General features: G+C 32.9%; 3 protein-coding genes and 1 non-coding gene across 10 annotated transcripts; 2 read left to right on the plus strand and 2 right to left on the minus strand.

The window, feature by feature from the left end:
* The first annotated feature begins 1,399 nt into the window (after positions 1-1,399).
* Positions 1,400-4,019, plus strand: LOC134251091 (calmodulin-like). The gene is made up of 4 exons (XM_062733464.1): positions 1,400-1,633; positions 3,090-3,233; positions 3,355-3,600; positions 3,693-4,019. Exons 1-4 carry the CDS (start codon positions 1,579-1,581, stop codon positions 3,725-3,727), a joined length of 480 nt encoding a protein of 159 aa, XP_062589448.1. The 5' UTR covers positions 1,400-1,578; the 3' UTR covers positions 3,728-4,019.
* Positions 4,020-5,847: 1,828 nt separating this feature from the next.
* Positions 5,848-13,917, minus strand: LOC134251090 (uncharacterized). 7 transcript variants are annotated; one of them, XM_062733459.1, is made up of 7 exons: positions 13,613-13,917; positions 11,041-11,128; positions 10,761-10,850; positions 9,805-9,892; positions 7,630-7,773; positions 6,695-6,940; positions 5,848-6,149 (listed from the first exon to the last, which is right to left on the minus strand). In XM_062733459.1, the coding sequence occupies exons 4-7, from the start codon at positions 9,875-9,877 to the stop codon at positions 6,106-6,108; spliced, it is 507 nt and encodes a 168-aa protein (XP_062589443.1). In that variant the 5' UTR covers positions 9,878-9,892; positions 10,761-10,850; positions 11,041-11,128; positions 13,613-13,917; the 3' UTR covers positions 5,848-6,105. The 7 variants fall into 7 exon arrangements, with proteins under 7 accessions (XP_062589443.1, XP_062589444.1, XP_062589445.1 ...); XM_062733460.1 differs by having other exon boundaries at positions 10,761-10,855; XM_062733461.1 differs by lacking the exon at positions 13,613-13,917 and adding an exon at positions 11,849-11,976.
* Positions 13,918-16,807: 2,890 nt separating this feature from the next.
* Positions 16,808-18,324, plus strand: LOC134251087 (uncharacterized). The gene is made up of 2 exons (XM_062733453.1): positions 16,808-17,195; positions 17,600-18,324. The coding sequence occupies exons 1-2, from the start codon at positions 16,808-16,810 to the stop codon at positions 18,322-18,324; spliced, it is 1,113 nt and encodes a 370-aa protein (XP_062589437.1).
* Positions 18,325-21,616: 3,292 nt separating this feature from the next.
* On the minus strand, positions 21,617-21,689 carry Trnav-cac (transfer RNA valine (anticodon CAC)). The gene has a single exon. It is a non-coding gene; the product is annotated as a tRNA-Val (tRNA).
* Between the last annotated feature and the right edge of the window lie 566 nt (positions 21,690-22,255).

The raw sequence follows: 22,255 nt of genomic DNA on the forward strand, positions 1-22,255 counted from the left end.
GACTCGGCCCCCTTTTTGCACTAAAGTCAGTGTATTTTTGTCGAAGTTGAAAATAAGGAGCTAAATTTCTGTGGTGTTTCTAGGCTGTCATCTTACGCCATTAACAATGACGAAATTCAGTTCGTTTTGATTTATCTTACGCCCCGAAACCATTATATCGAAGACATAAGATGTTAAAGATGGCCATTTTGTTAATCATTTCGGCATAATAATACAGTATTTTTAGCTTATGTGTATAGTTGGCATTTTTAACTAAAAAGGAAAATGAATGTTCTCTGATTCATTGTAAAATTTGTGATAAAAATGTTTTAAATAAAACTGATTGTCTGAATTTATTTTGTGTAAAATTGGAATATGACAAAAAATTTAAAGCTATCATACCAGTGAGAATGCAGTCCAAGTTATCTTTCTTTCTCGATTATAAGTGTGATTTATTCTGTACGGGGTTGCATTGTTAGGACAAATATTTTTGATAACAATATTCAAAACAATCAGTAAGATTTTCATAATGCTTCGTCGTAGCTCAGTTATTTTAAAATACATGTAAAATAAATCAGAAACACTTCGAGTGATATTCTACATAGTTACATACCTTATGAATTACGCAAGAAAACGGATATAATTTTTAAATTAATAAAAATAAATGCATGTTTGGAATTCAAAATATTTTTGGTTTACGTGCGGAAAGACACTGTTTTACTCGGAATATTAACTGTCTATGAAGTTCCATAAATATTTCAGTGTATTAGAGGGGAAAATTTTGTCAATGGCATCAAGGCTGTAACATTTTTATTGCTTTTCTTGTGATAAAAAATGCACAAACTAGACTTCCTTAACTTTTTATTGAATTATTTGTAAAAATTATAATTAATACTAAATGTGTTTGTGTTCAACATAAGAAATAGTTTCATAGAATTGTTAACCATACACGAGAAAAAGTTTTTTACGATGTCTTATTTAAAATATGGATTAAAGTTCAATCTTTATCAACATAATTATGTTTTTACTGAATGTGTAAGGGTATTATGTATTGTGACAACGAAAATTCACCTTATTATAAAACACATCTTATTTGAAGGTGTGTAAAGGGTACAATAAAAACAAAGTCTATTTTTAACATAAGTACTATGTAAAAAGAACAAAATAATGACTGTTTCATTAAGTTTTGTGGACCATTAATAAAAGCCTTAGCTTTTGCATTAACAGCCAGTCAAAATGTCACGCCGATTTTTAAGAAGGCGACAAGAATTAAATGCCGATTCTATTGATTCATTGGGTTTTTATTGATAAATGCAGATTTGCATTTTTATCAATACATCCGATCTCAATCCATAATCTGAAGATAATGGTTTAAGGTTTTAAATACGTCATTTAGACTATAGATTTTGAAACGTTCATTTGCGACCACCCTTATAATGACAATCATCAAATGGCTATACAGATTTATATATGAAACGTAATTGAAACAAGTCATTTGAAAAGCAATTGAAACTTTAATGTTTGACCTTGAGATGTATTTTTGTTTTGTTTTTGAGTAAATGAGACTTTAAAGCAAAGAGGGGAACAAGAGAAAAAAACATGGACATCGGAGTTTCTGTCAAACAAAAGCGTTTGCCCAAAGAGAAGAGAGCAGGTAGTTTTTTATTGCTATTTATGACGATTTCAATGTAGATTTATCACATAATAAGATATACATACAATTAAAAAATTTCGGATAAGCTAAGTTAATTTAAATTATGCAAATCAATTCATACTTTGAAGAAGCATTTGGATTTGAAACTTCAAACATTTCATTGCACACAGCAAATAAATTGTTGTGTGTTGTGGTATTACGAATAATTTCATTTTTTTTAATTATTCATTTTAATTTTCCTATAAAAAGTGAACTTGTTTTATATTCCTTCCTACGTTAAGTTGTTTTGTATAAATTGTGTTATGCTGTTCAGCTTTACTTAATTGGAATGATAAAAATCAACATTAAAATGTTTATTTCTCGAAAAATTCTATTTTGATCAAAATATTTACGCTTACATCAACATAAATGTATTAAAGTACATGGAAATACCATATTAATTTTAATTTTCTTTTAAAAAGTGAAATATTTGTTCAGTTGTTTTTGAATGAATTGTGTGAACTGAGAACAAACTCGGACATCTGAGGTTGGATCTGGTGCTATGGAGCATCCTTCGCCGATCGGTCACACCCGCTGTATGCTCTGTGTCATGATCGGGAAACAACAGAAAAATCCGACGGCAATTGATAACATTAAGTATGAAAAAAAATTAGTCAGCATTGAACTTAGTGATAGATTGTATTTGCTGACAAGGTCATTGTATTGACCTCAGAACTTACGAAAGTGGTGATATTAAACGAGACTGCTGATATTCTTGATTCAGCGACTTGTTGTCAATAACTTACCTCTAAGATATTTTTCATACGTAGAGTTGCTCTTGCGTATCGAATCAACTAAGAGATGCAAAATCTTACATGCAGGCGATGAAGGAATATTGCTGTATAAATAACTGAAGTAAAGAGATAAAAAGCTCCTTTTGGAGGGTTTTCTAGAATGTGGACAGAGAATTTGAAATATTTCCTATATTCACTGTAAATGGTTTTAAATTGACAAAAAATTATTTTAAGTATACATAATTTGTGCATTGTTTCTCTATCGTTTAAACCTTGATACAGAAAACATCCATTGTTTCAAACAAGAAAATGTTAGAGATTATACCGATAAGACTTACTTTTAGTAGTTAATAATTCTTCTTCATTATTATGATTAATAAAAATTCAAAAGAAGTAATTCATTAAACTATGATGTGTTCTAAGGAACATATGGAGATAACGAACAGTATTCAAGTTCAAAGGTCCGTAAAACAATACAAAATGGGAGCACAGCAAACACGGACTTCCAAAGAATCAGATGCCATGGAGGAGTGAGCATCTCCTGCTGACCGGTCATACCTACCGTATGCTCCTTGTCATGATCGGGAAATAACGGAAACTATTCAAGTTCTATTTTATAAGCATTTGGAAAATAGATACTGATCAATAGAAGGTGAAGAGGGGGAATTTATTTTTTATTGTAGAATTGATGAAAATATTTAAATCTTTTGATGAAAATGGGGATGGAAAAGTTTCAAAGCACGAGCTAGCCCGAGCATCCAGAAGGGCTGGGAGCAATAAAACGCTCAAAGAAATAGAAAAAGTCCTCCAGACGATCCACACTGACAGTAAGATATATTTATATGTTGCCGTTTACAGATTAATATGCATGTCTTTAAGATTACAGTTTCATTTTTACATGTATTTTGTCTAACTTTCGTATGAAACTGGTGTCCTCTATATCTCCAGGTGATGGTTATATCACCTTTCCTGAGCTGGAGAGAATGTTAGCCGGACAGAGTGTAGAGATAGACTATGAAGACGAAATGTTACTTGCTAAATTCAATGAGTTTGATTTGGATGGCGATGGAACAATTACAAAGAAGGAACTGAAAAAGGTCCTTCGCTCAATGGGATGTGAAATGCCAGAGGAAGAAGCCGAGGCAATGATTCGGGAAGCTGATAAAAATGGCGATGGTGTCATCAGTTTCGATGGTAAACTGATTTTGCTTCTTATTGAATGTTTGTATAAAATATAAAGCCTTCACACTTAATAATTATTCCTAATCTTTAATCTATTTCAACAGAGTTCAAGGCTGTTTTAACGAGTGGAGATTTCTAATGACCACCTATCTTTTCATCTGACAACGTGTACTGTGTTGAGATTCTACACGGCATAACAAGGAACATTGCAATAATCACTAAATCTGAATCCATTGTGTAATTTAGGGATCCTCTGCGTTATTAAACTTTTCTCACTGTGATTTTCTATGCTTTATAACATATGAAAAACATACCCATGTAAAACTGTGTGTGTCTCTTAACCCATATTCATCATCGACTATATAAAGCTAAGAAACTTTTCATAAAATGTCAATATTTATATCATTAAACGCATTGTTTAAAATGCTAAATTTCATGTTGAATTGAGTATTTTATATAGAACTGTTAAAGGGCAGAATACTGTTTGCTTTAGCTTCGTTGCATCTGACCAAACAGTTATATTCGACTGAAGGGCATCTAAAACAAAAAGTATGGTTTACGGATCCAGCTTCATACCAGTGTTTTTAACCAGTCAAAACTGTATATAATATATTAAAAGCCATCTATATACCCTATCTATAAAAAGTATGGTTTACGGATCCAGCTTCATACCAGTTGTTTTTTAACCAGTCATAACTGTATAATATATTAAAAGCCATCTATCATCTATCATCATCCTTCCTTTAGAATGCTGAAAACCATTTTCATCCACTATAGCTAATTTTTACTTTTAAAGTCCCAAATGCATCCTTTATTATTGAACTCTTTTCTAAGAATGTATGTTTGAATCATCATTAATAGCATAAAAAAATATTTAAAAAATGAATTCCCATGCTTTTCTCTCTGTTATAATTATGAATTTATGGTTATGTCATTTTTCGAGGCTTCATTTAAGTGATCAGTGATGCAAAATTTACTTTGTATTTAACGCCCACTCAGAACAGAAACTACTTTACATGAATTTACAGTTAAAAATAAATTAGGTATTTCTAAAACACTGAAATTTATCGCGAAAAATAGGGTCTTTCTCATAGTAATGGTAATCGTCACCATTGTTTTACTTGGCCAATTCGGGTAATAAGTAATCCCAGAATTCGCGTAGTAATATAAAACTACTGAAGTAAATGTTCTTTGTTCGGGTAATTTTAATAAAAGAAGAGCTATCTGGATTTAAAAAGTTGATAAACGTATAAATACAGTTCTATTAAGTCAGAGCTAGATTCAAATTCATAACCAAAATTACTGTTCAAGAACGCAGAGGTGAAACAATTGTTTAACTCGACGTAAAAGGAAATCGGACGCATGTTACAGTTCAAGGGCATTTAATGAAGCTTTAATTCTTTTGTCTTCTCTACGTATAAGATACCACTGAGATAATCTGTAATTAATTATAAGTCCTTATCATATCAGTATCGATGCAGGTAGTGTAGGAACATATATAGCATGTTTAGAGGGTGATATAAATACCATGCCATGTGTTTCTATTGTCCCCAAGATCTTTAAAGCGCAGGGTTTCTTATATTATAGACAACTGTTTCCTCAATCAAAATATTAAACTTGAAAATTCCATTTATTGTGGTTGGTCTTCTGGAAAATTTTAAAAATTATGCCAGACGATTAGTTGAACTTAAAGATGACCTTACTTTAAAAAGAGAGAGAGAGACGCTCCTGAGTACTATTCAACAATATATTCGAGAAGTGGTGTTAAAGACAATATGCAAAATAATTTTACAAATGACCAATGGCAGATAAAGTTACTAGTTCTATTGTTCCATATTTTGATGTCATACAAACGGTATGATTCCAGCTTCACAACCCCCATATTGTGATTATATCTTCAATCTAACACGCTCATAGAGCTCAGTTGAACGCTTGCTCTGTGATCGGAAAGTGGTCGATTCAAACTTATTCAAACAAAATGACTGCATGACCTAAGTTAATAAGAATATAGGTCGCAACTGTTTCTTCGCCAAGCGCTCGTTACTTGAAGTAAAAGTTGAGAATATTTCGGAGGGTCGTTAAGATACGAGGCTCCAAATTTCGGCTGGCAGGAACAATAACAATTCCCTCTTGGACCTTATCAAAGACCCTAAATGTCAGGTAAAGGTTTAAATTTTAAGCCCTCCCACCAATACGCAATTTTGATTTGATTATTTGAGAAACTTTTTGAAAAAAAATAAAGAAAAATAATGTTATAAGTATCTTGGAATGGATTTCTATTCAAAGTAAAAATTCATGAAACAAGCATGAACTGTCACAAAATATTAGATGAACAATTCAAAAATAAAACAATTTTTCTTATTTGTACAAACAAATTAGACAAATTGTCGAGATTTGCAAAATGTAACAATATTAGACAAACATAAACAAAGTCGGAAACTCCTGTATCCTGTACAGTGTTTTGAACTTCTGTCTTCAGAGTTTTTTCACGATTTAAGTAATATATTAAATTCATATTTACTCTCCAAATACAACACTAGGCAAAGATGATGTAGCGAATTCTGGAAAAAAAAGAAATGAATAATTAGAAAACAATTATTTGAAAAAGATTTTTTTTTCAGTTTTTATAGAATGAGTTGTTAGTAAAAAAATATCTCCGAGGTTGGTATTAACATGAGAAAAACTCTTTTTCTTTTAGCTTAGCCATGTTAGCTGCAAGTGATTTCCGTTGTTGTCGATCTTATAGATTTTGCTTTTTCATCTGCTTTTTGTGTTGTTTTGCATATATACATTCCCACATATACATCTTAAAAATACTCTCTGGTCCATTCATATAACTACCTATTTTCGTAATTTTCATAGTTTTGGGGGTCTTAAAAACACGAAATGTAAAATGCCATATATGCAGGAGTATTCAACAATTCTTCATCCTCGATATCAAATCCCCACAAACTCTTAGTTTTTCCTAAAACCACGACATTTTGACGCCACAAAATATGAGAATTTACAGTATTCCTATGAATACACATACAGGAGCATATTAAGAAGGTATTTATAAAACCTAATTCCAAAGCCTTTCAGGATTTATCGTTCACAATCCACGTACCTTTAAAATTGATCGATCCGTCCCCGTCCGTATCTGCAGCACTAAAGATTTCGCGTACTTTATTAAGATCGTGATGCTCCTTGTTAAATGCTAAAGCTCGTACAAGTTCCTCGAAGGAAATCACACCATCATTATTCGTGTCTATCAGCATAAATGATGCTTTGTAACGTTCACAGTTCAGATCTATTTGTAGAAAAGTGTCTTTCATGAGAAGGACATACTCTTCAAATCCTATACTGCCATCTTCTGCAATTAAAACAATGGAAGAGTGTCATATTGAAATAAAAATGCTTCTTTTAAATTCAATGTGTTAAAAGAAATTTAATTTTACAACAATAAAAAAAATACAGTATAAGCCCTTTGTATTTTTAAGTTCGATTTTCTTTCTGAAAGCCATCTAAAAATGATCAAAGAATTTTGTCACTTTAAAATAGAAAAAACAAGTTAATAAAAATTTGTTTGAGAATATTTTCTATCTTTGCTTTTCAATTTTTGATTTGATTCTCGATTGGACTGATGCACTGAATATGCATTGAATATTTCATACACAATTTTTACTTTAGAAATGGAAAAAATAACTTAAGGTACATTTATGAAACATTAATAGCATTTCAGCTCATCTAACCCTCCATTATAAGTTATTTTATAGATCATCCTTTGTGTATGAATTATATATCTAAATTTAGATTAATTAGCTCGCTATTTAAAGTGAATCAATAAGTTATCAAATGGACAGGATTGAAAATTCCAGTATATCATAACTTGCTTACGTTGTTCTCATGTTTTTATAATTCTGTTTTACTAAATTTCATTATGTTCATTTGTACATCAATCCTTTCCATGAAAATTAAAAGGTAGAAGATTTATATACTTATGGCTTTATATATGTTATACGTTGCTTCAGGACTAAGATTTACGTACAACAGTCTACTCACTATTGAGATCTACGCTCTCGATCAGCTTTTTCGATTCCTCCAGTGTAATATTAATACCCAACAATTTTGCAGCGTCTACTAGTTCTTTTTTCGATATTTTACCGTCTTTATTAAGATCGATGGACGAAAACGCTTTCTTGAACTCTGAAACAGTAGAAAAAGTAGGAGATATATCAAAATGATAAGAGATGAAGGACTCATAAAAACTACTCTTTGAAAAATTCTAATAAATGGTTCGACCATACTGCCCATATCAATGTTTACCTTCATCATTCAACAATATTGTTAATATGTTTCATCCTAAAGAGATGCGCTTTTTTTTTTACATAAAATAGAAGGTAAATGTGATAATGATTTCATATAAATACTTCATGAAAAATCATATAGATGTAACAATTTATTATATTATCGCTATTTATCACTCTGGATTTACACAATTTACAGCAGATGAATAAAAAGGGATTAAATAGTGGTCATCATATTTTACCCATTATTCTGAACAACTATTTCCACAATTGTAAAAAAATCAATCTTTGAGATTTTAGAATCAACCAAGAGCAATTTTTCCAGACATCTTTGATTTACCAATCATCTAACTTCAAAATGAAAATTCTAATAACCGCCAGAGCCTCCTACAAAGTCATTGACTCAATGTCGAATTACAGCCATTATACCTTTTGCACTGAAGTTAATATCGTCTATTTCGAATTGTTTTTATATACACTTGGATTACCATTGTAATATCAAATTGACTGTTCATTTGTTTTCCTTTTTAAATGGACCACTCCCTCGATTTTTTATTACTTTTCTAACTATATCAGAAGTCGTTGACCTCTAATTTCTAATAACCCAGATGAATCAATCACCATGGCAGCTTAAAGTATACGATATACATGTATATGATATATACTAGTGGAAAATGAAGATAAGGAAGAGTAGTCAGACTCTAAAGTAATGAAACATAGGGAGACAACGAACAGTATTTAAGATCAAAAGTCCATAAAACAATACAAAATAGGAGCAGAGCAAACACAGAACTCCAAAACAGCAGAGGTGGGATCAGGTGTCATGGAGTAATTGAAACAATACAAATCGTGAGCAGATAATGAAATCTGATGACGCTCACTAAAAGTTGGATCAGGTGCCATGGAGGAGTGAATATCCAAAAAGGAAGAACGATTTGTTTTAATCTTGGTGTTCATAAAAAGTACTGACAGCAGAATGTAAGTGTTAGAAATTTGATGGAATCCTAAAAATGTTATATTGCTTAATCATATATAAAATATAAGAAATATAAAATGAAAAAGCAAATCAAATAAAACAAGGAAAACTTATTCTGTCAACTTAATCCACATGCAGAGTAAAACTTATGCCAATGAATATTTCAGATCCAATAAGAACAAAAAGGATCAATGAATTTAGAAAAAAAAAAAACATTGAATGCATATGAAAATTCGTATGCCAATTAGCTTACCTTAAGATTAAAATGCAATTGAAATAACACGTCCATGTAGAAAATGTTATATGTTCTAGTACAAATACATATAAAACAAAGTAACAGGAAAAAACAATACGAATACGGCATAAAACACGAAACCTCCAGAAATTCCAGAGGTAGATCAGGTGCTTAGAAGGATTATTTATCCCCTGCTGACCGGTCACACCTGCGGTGAGCTCTACATATATATTTACCTAGTGATTGACTTGAAATCTGGTTTCCCTTTACTAATTTATCTAAGTTATGAGAATAATGAAATGATTCCTTACACATATATCAATTAATGATTTAATGCTATGTCGATAGAAAACAGATCCTAAAGTTGGTGACGAAATTCGTGAAAGAACTTTTCTGAAAAGAAAGTACCATTTACTAATATTTTTTTCAATGGAAGACGTCTATTTTTTCCACAGTCATTTGTTTTGACAGAAGCAATTTATCGTTTTCATATGCCTTATCTTTCTTTCTTTATTCTTATTAATTCTTAATGCAGTGGTCTATATTTCATTTTCATAGAAACACCATTATCTATCCCCTCTGGATTTTTGCTCCAGCAACAAAATCGTTTTTTTAACAACTTAAGAAAAACCGGAGAAAAAACAGTGTGATTAATGTATGATTTTTCTGCAATACATTTGAATGGAGATTCACTCAAAGAAGAAACCAGCCATACTTACCGTCTATTTGTTCCTGCGTCAAATCCTCGGTAACTTCTGCTAATAACCGTTTGGATTTTTTGTCTGTAGACATGGTTGAAATTTATTTCTGGGAAGAAAAATTCATAAGCCTCTTTATTTATAGCCACAAGGAGACGATAAAGGACAAGATTCTCGTCACTATTTAATATATATACTGTATACAAATATAGGGGAAAAAAAGAGATATACACATTTGTTTATTAAAAGAGACATTGAAGTGCGTCAGATTGAGGATCCGGGAAGTAGCTGTCGTGTAATAAGCTCGGTCTTATTAACTGTTTCTCATAACCGACAGGCTTTATTTAAAACTCGGAAGAAAATTTTAATCAAAACGCTTAAAATTAGAAGTTGGAAGGGTTGGTCGTTTTTATAAGAAAAACTGTTCTTTGTATAATTCAACAGATTTGATCACAGGTGCATAGCTTGCATTCTCGTGATCTTTTTTTTTCCAAATTACGAATATTTGCGAAATTCTTTTATTCATCCCTGATTTTATCTAGTTTTGAGAAGTCAAGCAGTAAAATTCTTTTCTTTATTCATCTACTTTTTCTGTCTAGCTTAAGTAAGTAAATTCTAGCACATATTTCTTTTTTTCTAAAGTTAAGCTTTGTTATCATTTGAACATTACAGTTTATATTCTTTGTGTTACACCTGTTACTGTACACGGTTGATTTGCACCTACATGAGATTTTTTTATGTTATTTAGCAAAAAAATACCTTCTGGGTAGTATTATCTCGCGGAATTTAAATTACAGTATCCAGACTGAATATGTATCCGAAACTAATAAACAAATTCAGGGCGAAAAAGTCGCTCGAAACTCTTTTCTGACAGAATAATCCATTGATACAAAAATTTACAAAATGTTACTAATACTTGTATTAATTTAATTAGTTAATTTATGCATGATTAACGGTTACTTAAAAATGCAACTTACTTTGGTGTAAAATCAGTCAAAGCCAGACAAATTGCATTCCAGTTCCGGCTTAAGTTGTGAAAACTGCTGGCATGTCGTTGAATAAGTAACCTGTACTTAAGATTTAAAAGATTAATGTTATGCATTGAAATTAATATTGAACTCAATTACAATGACATAAGTATGTCTCTAGATAATTAATTTCTGCATATGACCTGTTTCGAAATTCGATAAAAATTGTTGAAAGAATATTGGCCTTAAAGAGAAAATTTCACAAAAATAGTGTCACATTTAGACTTACCAAGATTGAATAGAAAATGCCTTAGGGATTGTAGTAAGGACAGTTTGGATTAAAATGATGTTGGGGCCAGATTTGATGTCTCTAAAATCTGATAAATATTACGAGTGTTTAGTAAATGAACACACCATATATAACCGCTAACATGGTATTTTACGAGAGTCATTCAGTAAATAACACAACTTACAGATTATCTTAATAATTGTAGAGGTATTTAATTAACTTTTATTTTTAAACAATTGAAAAGTTCATCAAAGATCCTTCAATTACAGAAAGTCCATGATTTTTCCTATTGTCCTTGCAAAGAAATCTTTTTTCTTTCAAAAATGCAAGGAAACAATCAAGGGAAGATTGTATAACATCGGGTATGTCATGGGAAATTATATTAATCAGTTTGTATGGGCATCCCTAATGATGAGTAAGCAGAGGTTTTCTTGCAATGGGTACAAAGACTTTAGACATGTGTAAAGGGTAACAGAGGATGCTTTTGATAACCTATATTACACAACAAACAAGGGGTTTTACTGACACAAAAACGATGCAACCGAAAATTCATTAAAAAAATTAAAAGAATGTAAAACAAGATTAGGATTCATAAAATTTATTTTCATGGTATGTTTTGGACACTTTTAAAAGGTCTGCAATCCGGTGACCTACGTTTAATAAAAATACAGTTATGAAAGTATGTCAAGTACCCTGGCATTTAGCTTTTACTTTGATGAGAATTTAACTCAAGCTCCTAGTTGTTCTCAATAAAATGTTACATTTAAAATCTCATTATAATACAAACTAATTAGCTCTAAATACAAACCTCTGAAGCAAATACATTTCCTATAAAAATGCAAACGCACAGTCTGTTGCTATCAGTGATAATTTTATGTATAAAAAGAAACCACACAAAAGTGTTTGAGTAATGCTTGAATAAAATCACACTAAGAGGGCGGAATTAATTTACCACTTGATACAAATAATGTCAACAGCGTGTAAATAATCTCGCTGTCGTAAAAATACCATTGACTAGCCAGAGGTTTAAGTTTCTGGTACGTCGGAGGTGGGAAAAGTAAAAGGATACATAAAATGGATGTTAAAAGTACTAGGGAGGGGAAATAAAGAGTCGTAAGGTGAAGTAATGATGATAGGAGGCAAGGGAATAATAGCAATGAGAAACGGGCAGATGTAGTATGTGGAGATAACGAAAAGTATTCAAGCTCAAAAGTCCATTAAAATACAAAATAAGGCCAGAGCAAACACGAACTCCAAAACGTCAGAGGTTAATTAATTGGATCAGGTATCATGTATGAGTGAGCATCCCCTGCCGACCGCTCCTCTTCATGATAGGAAAATAACTGAGAAATCAATAGACAATTTAGTGTGTAAATAATGACAAAACAATTAGTATGAAAAACGTCAGTCAACATTTGACTTAATGATTCACTGAAAATTGTATTTGTTTACAAGGTCATTGTTTCGACCACGGAACTTCCGAAATGACGAAGTCAAACAAGACTGCTGAGATTCTTGTGTCATCAACTTGTTTGTCTTACCTCGTTTTAAAAATTGTTCATACGTAGAGCATGTTCTTGCGTATCGAATCAACTGAGATATAAACCGCGAATGCAGGGAAATGAAGATATATTTGAAATTGAAAACAATTGAAAAGTTAAAGTCATCTCGTTTGTCATAAAGCTTGGTTGTTAGATAGCCATTTCAAGAAAAATATCTAAATATGAAACAGATGTGTCAGGCTCTGTGATTTCTTTTATTTCAAGTTCACCAGGATTATCATATCGACATAAGAATGGAAATAACTATTGTAAATTGACAATAAGTCGTCGATATAACGAAACTTTTTAAGACACAATGCCATTGTTTTATTTCAACGAAACATGTTGAAGTCCTGTTTGATACAATTTTCAGAATGAATTGAAAATATGCACATCTTGAAATTCCTTGACATACGTTAACAATTGAGTCATATGTTCTCGTTCAAATATGGTTGATTTTTTTTTAATTAAAATGTGTTTAGTTTGTTTCAAATTAAATCCATTTCTTATTGAAGTCATGCAAGAGATTAAAAGATTCAATTATGAGTTTATCTTAAAACACATGTAAAATTTTCTTGACGATTATCCAAATGCAATTTTCTGCCAGTAGGAATAAATACTTTAATTTGTGTTTTTACTTCAGATTCTATATCTTAATTATTCAAATGCAACCAGGCAAATGCAATTTCGAGCTTAGCGAACATGTTTTTGTAACCCATAAACAGTACACGATGGCAATTATATTTTATGCGGTGATTGGGAGATTAATACAAGGGGTTTGAGATAATTAAATACAAGGGATTACATGCAAGAACAACTGTGTTTACGTGTTCTTTAAATATGAGAAGCATCTAGTAACTAATGCTTGTAAGCAAATCAGGTTTATTAATATATACAAATCATAAAGCATGCAAAAAAGGAAAATTGTAAATGATATGTGAAAATGAAAATATAACATTGTGATTTACATCAAAACTGAAACATGTGAAATGGAAAGAAGACAAACTTGAAAATTTTAGATGAAATCTTACCTGTTTAAACTAACTCGGTAATTGTTGGGCTGGTACCGCTATAAATCGCCCATCATAAAACGTTAAACTACTACAATGTCGGGGACAAATCAATAATGCTATGTAAGGATATCATTTATAAAAATATAGACTATATATCCACTCTAGAAAATGCCTGTCTAAATGTCGCACGTTGTACATATATTTCCTTCCGTCATGCAGTTTAACGATAATCTGAAAAGAGGCTTTGATTCAAAGACGATTGTGCGCGCAACTCTGATCTTTATCCATCGTCCGTGATCTAGAAAGCCTTCCGTATAATAATATTCCACTCGTAAAGTAAAATTCAAGAGTAGTAAAATAGGGGTTTGGGGGAAAATTGTTAATATATGATTAATAATGCACTTTTTCAAGCATGTAAAAACGTTTTAAGAAGAAAAGGGCAGGGAAGAAAAAAATATGGGGAAGGAATTTTGCACAATCTTCAAAATCTTAGTTCGTGAAGGGGGATGTAGGTTCACTCATTTTGAACATCAGTTTTTATCAATACATTACCACATCACCACTGTTAAATTCTGCCTTAAATGTCTGGGAGGAGGTGGCAAACAACCTTTGAACATTAAACAATAAAAAAAATCGTTTGGAAAAAGTGCTTCCTCCCATCCACCTACAATACGAAGCAAGTTGAATTCAGTGGGGTGACATTAACAATATATATGTGTCAAGAGTGTACTTTAACTCCCTTAATAGCTTCTGAAAACACCTGCTCTTAAACGTTAATTGTAAGCATGCAATGCACTCTTTTTCAAGTATAAAGTAACTGCCCGCGGTATATATAGTGATTAAATATAAAGATATAACGTTTCTTTTAAAATATTTGTCATCGTAAACCTTTTTGCATTAAAAAAAATGGTAAACTATAATTGAGAAGAGGACGGAGCCATTGTAAGATGGGCTGATTTACAGGTAGATATGAATAAGAATGTTTTCATTGTGAGATGCTGTGTCAAACAACTGGTTACTACTAAATTCTTACTTTTGGCTACCTGTATCGGATAAGAAATGAATAATTGAAAATTGGAAATCTCTGTACTATATTTAATTTAGAGAAGAATTAATACTTCTTAATGCATGGAAACACCTGTCCCATTGAACACCTGTAGATATTAATTTAATGCTTCGTAAACTTTCAAAATTATAGAAAGAATTAAAACAAATGTAGAAATGACGTAGGTATAGACACTTGCAAATTTTAAATCTTTTAATACATGGTTTACAATCTTTAAAGTCCATTCTCCTTGAATAAGACAGATATTCTGTGAATAAACTCAAATCCATAGACCATCACATAGTGAGATTTTTGTTAAGAGGGGTTATAAAAGAGTTCGTGGACTCATACGATATATATAGGATCTCACATGATTTGTGGTTGGAAATGATTTTTATCCAACAAGTTGTGTTTTTATATAGGACTCCACTTCATTTTACTTCATCACTCTAACCAAAAACCAACTGAGAAGTAACAACTGTGGGATAACGAAAACGATATCATATGAGCTATATTAACTGGATAAAGGTGTAAATATGGGATAAATAAATTCAATACTGTGAAGCCTGCTTTTTACAAACTTAAATAAAACAATCAAAGTTCTAGAAGAGATACCCTAGTATATATTGCTATTTTGTGGAGACCAGATCTTCCAACAATACGTCGGAATTCCCATGGTACTAATTCAGACCTATATTCTAATTCCATGTGAAGCAGAATTAAGTCCAATTATTTAACATGAGAAGAAGCCAACACTTGCTGTGGCCTTTAGTTCAACAATTAGATATATCGACGAGGTTTATAATCAATTAACAAAAGTTGTCGACACGAAATATACCCTAGTGAACTTGATATAAAAAATACTACAGAGGCTGCCACATCTCTTTCTCTTGTAGTGATATTTTGCTACAGAAAGACGCTAAATGGTAACAAATATTTCTGATGAACGTGATGCTTTTAATTCTTTTTTTGTCCACTACTCTTTTTTATGTAGCAATATATCCGTATCAACTATATACGTTTATATTTCCCATTTGATTCGATACATAAAAGCATGTTCTCTGATCGATACAATGACCTTGACAGCAAATACAATCTGAAGTTTCTCATGAAATATGTGGAGATGAAGAACAGTACTCGAGCCCATAAGCCCATTAAACATTACAAAATAGGAGCAGTTTTTAACAAAGTTAGTGAATTTCTAGTGGTACAAGGTGACTGGAATGCTAAGGTCGGAATATATGCTCAAGCAATCTGGAAGGATTTTCGCGGACCATCATGCAACCCTACAACAAATGAAAGAGGTTATCAATTGCCTGAGTTTGCCGCCACCAACAAGCTTGTGCTGGCAAACACACTGGGACTCCACAAACCATCAAGGAACTGGACATGGACCAGCCCAGGTGGCCAATACCGAAATCAGATTGACTACATTATGGTCCAAAAGCGCTTCAAAGCAGGAGTAAACACAGCACGCACGCGTACCTTCCCCGGTGCGGACATAGGAAGCGATCATGATCTGGTCATGATGTCATTCAGAGTCCATCTGAAACAAATCAGGAAATCCAAGTTTACCAGACTTCGATTTAACCTGGAGTAGTTAAAAGATCCGAATATAAGAGATGAATTTCAGGCGATGATCGGAGGGAAATTTGCAGCCCTGACTACACTGGACGAAAACAGCTTCGATCTTGAATCAGTGGTCAAGTCTTTCAACGACGCTATAGTTGAATCAGCCAATGAGAGTTTGGGGAAACACCAGCGCCCCAAAAAACCATAAGTTACTGCCAGCATCTTGGAGCTATGTGACAGGAGACGAGAGTAGAAAAAACGAAAGACAACCCAGTAGGAGCTCAGAAATACAGAGAGGCAAACAACAAAGTCCGGAAGTAGTTGGATAAAGGCAAAAAATATATGGATTGAAAAACAGTGTTCAGAAATCGAAGAAACCCTTCAAAGGAACAACACTAGGAAGGCATATCAAGTGGTAAAAGACCTCACCACAGAGAAACAGACAAGACCAACAAGCATAATGCTTATCAAGCATCCAAAATAAGTCCGGAAAATGCCTAGCTGAGGAAAAAGATATACTAGACATATGGACAGAATACTGCTTCGAGCTATACAACTACCAGCTCAAGGGAGTCCAAGCATTATTAAATTGCCTAATGGCAAATACAGAGGAGGATTCACTTCCAATCTTACGAGAAGAAGTCGAGGCAGCAATCAATACTATAAAACTAGAGAAATCAGCAGGTATCGACAACATACCCTCAGAACTGGTTAAGGCAGGAGGAGAAGCAATGATCACAGCTCTTACAACCATATGCAACAACATCTGGAGCACTGGAATTTGGCCAACTCCATGGAAACAATCACTGTCTCAGATTATCACCTTACCAAAGAAAGGAAATCTACAGCTATGTAACAACTACCGGACCATCAGTTTAATAAGCCACCTAAGCAAGGTGATGCTGAAGATCATTTTAAATCGACTGAAACCTGTAGTAGAGACCATCATTGCTGACGAACAAGCAGGCTTTAGAACAGGAAGAAGTACCACCGAACAGATATTCAATTTATGTATAATCTGCGAGAAGTACCCACGACACCAACAAGACCTCTATCATGTGTTCATTGATTTCAAAAAAGCCTTCGATAGAAAGTGGCATGCTGCCTTATGGACCAACATGAGGAAATACAACATCAAAGCCAACCTTGTTCGAGTGAAGAGCTATACAACAAGGCCACTAGTACAATTCTCCTAAATATTAGCATTGGTGACTGGTTCCGCACAACAGTAGGAGTACGCCAAGGCTGCCTGCTTTCTCCTACCCTCTTTATCATCTTGCTTGAAAGGATTATGGATGATGCTCTTGATGATCATAAAGGCACAGTCTCCATCGGAGGAAGAACCGTCACAAACCTGTGATTCGTTGATGACATTGATGGCCTTGCAGGGAAAGAGACAGAGCTAACCAGCTTGGTGAATCGCCTTGACCAAGCAGCTTCTTCATATGGTATAGAGATAAGTGCAGAAAAAACAAAGTTGATGGCCAACAACACTCAAGGCATCACCTCAAAAGTCAATGTTAGCGGTACATGTCTGGAGACAGTGAAGTCATTCAAGTACCTCGGATCCATCATATCAGACGAAGGCTCCAAAGCAGAAATTATAGCAAGGATTGCACAAACAACTGCAGTGTTAGCGAAATTACAAACCATCTGGAGAGACAGAAACATCACTCTACGCCCGAAGATCCAGTTAATGTGTTCCCTTGCTATGTCGGTCTTCCTTTATGCCTGTGAGACCTGGACTCTCACTGCTGAGCTAGAAAAGAGGATCATGAGCACTGAGATGAGATGCTATAGGAAGATACTAGGCATCAATTACACGGACCATGTGACCAATGCAGAGGTCGACGGGACAGTCACAGAAGCTATAGGACCTCACAATGACTTTCTCACTATCGTCAAGAAGCGGAAACTAAGATGGTACGGCCAAGTTTCACGCTCAAGTGGCCTTGCAAAGACTATCCTGCAAGGCACAGTGAAAGGAGGACGAAAACGAGGAAGACAAAAGAAGAGGTGGGAAGACAACATCCCTAAGTGGACTGGACTGAGCCTAGCAGAAACCCAGAGAGCGACAAAGAGATTTATGGATAAAAGTATCCGTTATAGATAGGTCTTCAAAGGTGTCCCAACGACATCCACGGAAGTCAAGGTATGGGAGAAGGTAAAGGTGAAGTGAGTTTTTGGTAGATGACCGATTCAGTGACAAAATATTATAATTAAGTGTTCAATTTTTATAAAAGTATTATTACATGATATCAGAAGGACTGATAATTAATTTATCATTGGAAATGATTGTAAGGAATATCAAGTCAGATATTTGGACGACATTTTGCGAAATCGAATCTTTCCTTTTAGTATCCTTTTAGTATCAGCATTTGATTAACACCACTTTTACTGGTGCTAATATTTTTACCGGTAGATAAGAGAATAAGTTAAAAATCTTCTAGTTATTCATTATTTTATTTTATAGTAATAAAAAGGGTACGATCGATCACAAAATAAGATAAACGAACAATAGAGCTCTTTGAACATTTTTTAGCACAAAGTATAACAAATGCTATAGAATGGGATCACCTGCCTCAGATAAGTAAGTATCACTGATGGTGGAGATTATGAATCCAAAGTAGGTTAGGAAGATCAAACTCAAATTTAGAATATTAAAATATTGAAGACTGAATTTTGATTATGGAGAATTTCATCTTTAAATAATGAATCCATCTTTTAAAAAATAATAATAACATATCTGTCCTTATTTTGAAGATATTTTTTGACAAAAGCTAAGTTCTAAAGTGTCTGTACAGCATTTTGATTCTTTGTTCTTATGAGTTCCTTATTCTGTTCATAATGGGTATTTTAAAGCAGTCGTAAGTGAGCCAGTTTTCTTTCAAATATTCTAGAATATAAAAAAAAATTAAAATTTAAAACATTGATGCACCTGTTGGCAGATATTACAAAGATTAAAGTTTGTAACTGCAAATCAGACTACTAGGAATCAAAAATCAAACATTTCGTTACCTAAGGAAACCAACGCTGAAGAACAGGAGGTAAAAGACATATAATAAAACCAAAAGGAAGATCTTGCCACAAAGAATACATCATTCTATCCAAAGAAATGTCCTGTCCAAAGAAATATGAAAGGGAAATATGAAAACCCTTGCAATAACCATTCATATGTTATATACAAGGTAAAAGACAGCCAGATGAACAGATAAACAGAGAGGTAAAGAGAAAGGCACACCAAGAACAATATACTCTCGATCCTTCGATCACAGGAGCAGGAAAAGGCTCGTTTCTATATAAACTGCATGTTGATGTAAAAAGAATTGGAAACTTTACAAATCAAAATAAACGTGATACATATATGCTTGTAAAACACTCATACCACCATTTAGCAATTCATGGCGAAGGTTCAAAGTCTGAGATCAAGCGTCCAAAAATGTAGAACCAAAAGAAAGTCCAGAGGCCATCTCAGATGGTCTGATCTGACTGGTCTGACTCAAAACTTTTTTTAACCTCCAAGAAACATTTTTTTTCTTTTTATACCTAATTTTTTCATCTACTCGTTATATGTATTTGTCATTTGCAAAATAGTTTTGTAAAAATCATTCTGATGATAAATACAAGTTTTATGATAAACGATAAGTACCAAGCTTTATGATAATCGCGATGACTTTAACTTTTCAGTCGTTAACTTCATTTATGCAGAAAATACCTTCATCACCTGCATACGGGCTAATTTATATCTCTAAGTTGAGTCGATACACAAGAGCATGTTCTACGAATGTACAATTTTTAAAATGAGGTTAATAAATGAAAAACAAGTTGGTGAAACAAGGATACCAGAAGTCATCATTTTTAAAGTTCTATGGTCGATATCATGACTGTCAGTAAATACAATTTATCATTGAGTCAAATGCTGACTGACGTTTTTCATACTGATTTTAGGCCATTATTCACACACTGAATTGTCAACAGTTTTTCCGCTATTTACTGATCATGACAAGGAGCACACGGCGGGTGTGACCGGTCGGCAGGAAATACTCACTCCTCCATGGCACCTGATCCCACCTCTGATGTTCTGTAGGTACGTATTTGCTCTGCTCCTATTATGTATTGTTGAAGAACTTTTGAGCTTGAAAACTGTTCGTTATCTCTATATACTTCATTCAAAAACTCCAACCGTTGAAAAGTAATGACCAAAGTTAAAGTTTTATACAAGATATCATATTCAACGGAACATCACTTCTTTCAAATAATGAATAAATACAAATAATGAATAAATCCCGAAAACTTATTGAAAATGTATGGTAATGATCTAAGTGTCCTTAAAAAAGTAGATTTTCCCTGCTATGAACTTTTTTCACTCCGTTCAGAAACATTTTCAAATGGCATTATCTCCTTACATTTTACGCACCGAGTAAGAAATACATTTGTCCATTTCATATATAATCTAATATTTACATTTCCAATGTCTTTGTCCGAGATAAAATTGCATATTTTAAATGTACTTTATTTCCCAATCAATGTTTTGCGCGGTTAAAAAAATCACGTGCAGGGCGGGGCAAATAGCTATAGACAGAAGCAGGGCTTGGAGCACGTGGATTGACGGAATCAAAGCATATAAATACCGTATAAGCAGAATTTTTAGCGAGAATTTAATTTTGGCATTATTAGCGAGGGTGCTAAGATCGCTAAATTTGAATATCGCTAAAAATTAATTGCGCTTAATTTGTAATAGTTTTTTAGTGAGCTTTTAAAATCGCTAAAATTACATCTCGCTAAAAGTAAAGTACCAATTTTTAAGGACAAATCGCTAAATTTGCGTCTCGCTAAAATTTCCACTCATACGGTATAAGGAATAATTGTCTTATTTTTCGATTTCATGAAGATGGTCAATCGACTGGCTTGCGTGATAATTTTATGCATAAACGCCGATCACACAAGCCAAACAATTGATCACATCATGAAATCGAAAAATACGACGGTTATTCCTTAATTATAACGTGCCTTTAAAGTTACCTGGGACGAAGTAGCATGACCTTGTTTAGATGTTGTTCTTCGTTGTATATCATGACATAATGAACACAGTTTTAGATTGTCTTCTTCCTGCTTTATCAGTCAAACATAAACAAGGCCTTGTTCTCGCCATCAAGGCTAAGTATTACGAAAAATATAATTCTTTATAAACAATTCATTGACTTTTCTATTCAAATCTGTCATGTTTATGACAAAAGCGTACACGTGAAATGGAAAAATGAATTTTCTATCTTCTGGTATTTTCAAATAAACTACACAAGTAAGTTTAAATGTTATGTAAATAATTAAGCCCACATTAAGGCTTTCAGGGATAAAAATTATAAATTCTTTTGAAAAATAAGCGGTGGATAAAAAAAATGAAAGAAAGGTTCTGGCGAGGCTCGAACTCGCGACCTTCTGCGTGTGAAGCAGACGTGATAACCACTACACTACAGAACCAGTCATATTTAAACAGAATTTATACCAGGAAAACCTCGAGGTGTGACATATCACATTGCTATATCCTTTCTCTCTCTCTCATAATAATTTCTTATTATGATATATATAAATATCAAAATTATCCAGTTTGTATGAAAATAAATGAAATATTTAGTATATCTACCTTACCGATAACAAATAAGAAAACCCTGAACAAGAAACTTTACTTCTAAATAATAATGTTTGCGAATGGCTTCATTTAGTAAATTTTGGTTATTCAAAGGTGGTCATCATATTGAAATTGATTATAATACATTTTTGAATTCTTCTCACGTTACCTTACAAGTTTACAGTCATGGGTAATATCAATGATTTCGTGGCTCTGTAGTCTGATTGCTGGAATTTAAATAAATATTAATTCAAATTTAATATTCGATACTGTATTCCTTTATTATGCTTTAACACGTTATACTGTGGAACTTAAGGTACCCAAGACAGTTCTTATCTGTTTCGATTCAGTGTTGATTCAAGGTTATACTCGCCTTATTTTTGCCGATTTCTTAAATCTTTTATCTCGAAATAAGAAC

This window comes from Saccostrea cucullata, unplaced genomic scaffold (assembly GCF_032062105.1).
Source record: "Saccostrea cucullata isolate Sc308-1 unplaced genomic scaffold, CSIRO_AGI_Scuc_v1 ctg1752, whole genome shotgun sequence".
NCBI lineage: Eukaryota > Metazoa > Mollusca > Bivalvia > Ostreida > Ostreidae > Saccostrea > Saccostrea cuccullata.

Bases quoted from the DNA above. Each gene is read 5' to 3' on its own strand.
- LOC134251091 (XM_062733464.1), top strand. From the start codon at position 1,579: ATGGACATCGGAGTTTCTGTCAAACAAAAGCGTTTGCCCAAAGAGAAG. The intron at 3,234-3,354 runs GTAAGATATATT...CTATATCTCCAG, and splicing joins CCAGACGATCCACACTGACA to GTGATGGTTATATCACCTTT. The intron at 3,601-3,692 runs GTAAACTGATTT...CTATTTCAACAG, and splicing joins TGGTGTCATCAGTTTCGATG to AGTTCAAGGCTGTTTTAACG.
- LOC134251090 (XM_062733457.1), bottom strand. From the start codon at position 9,877: ATGTCTACAGACAAAAAATCCAAACGGTTATTAGCAGAAGTTACCGAG. The intron at 7,774-9,804 runs GTAAGTATGGCT...CTACTGTTTCAG, and splicing joins GACGCAGGAACAAATAGACG to AGTTCAAGAAAGCGTTTTCG. The intron at 6,941-7,629 runs GTGAGTAGACTG...TTTTAATTGCAG, and splicing joins CGAGAGCGTAGATCTCAATA to AAGATGGCAGTATAGGATTT.
- LOC134251087 (XM_062733453.1), top strand. From the start codon at position 16,808: ATGGCAAATACAGAGGAGGATTCACTTCCAATCTTACGAGAAGAAGTC. The intron at 17,196-17,599 runs GTACCACCGAAC...ATGGCCTTGCAG, and splicing joins AGGCTTTAGAACAGGAAGAA to GGAAAGAGACAGAGCTAACC.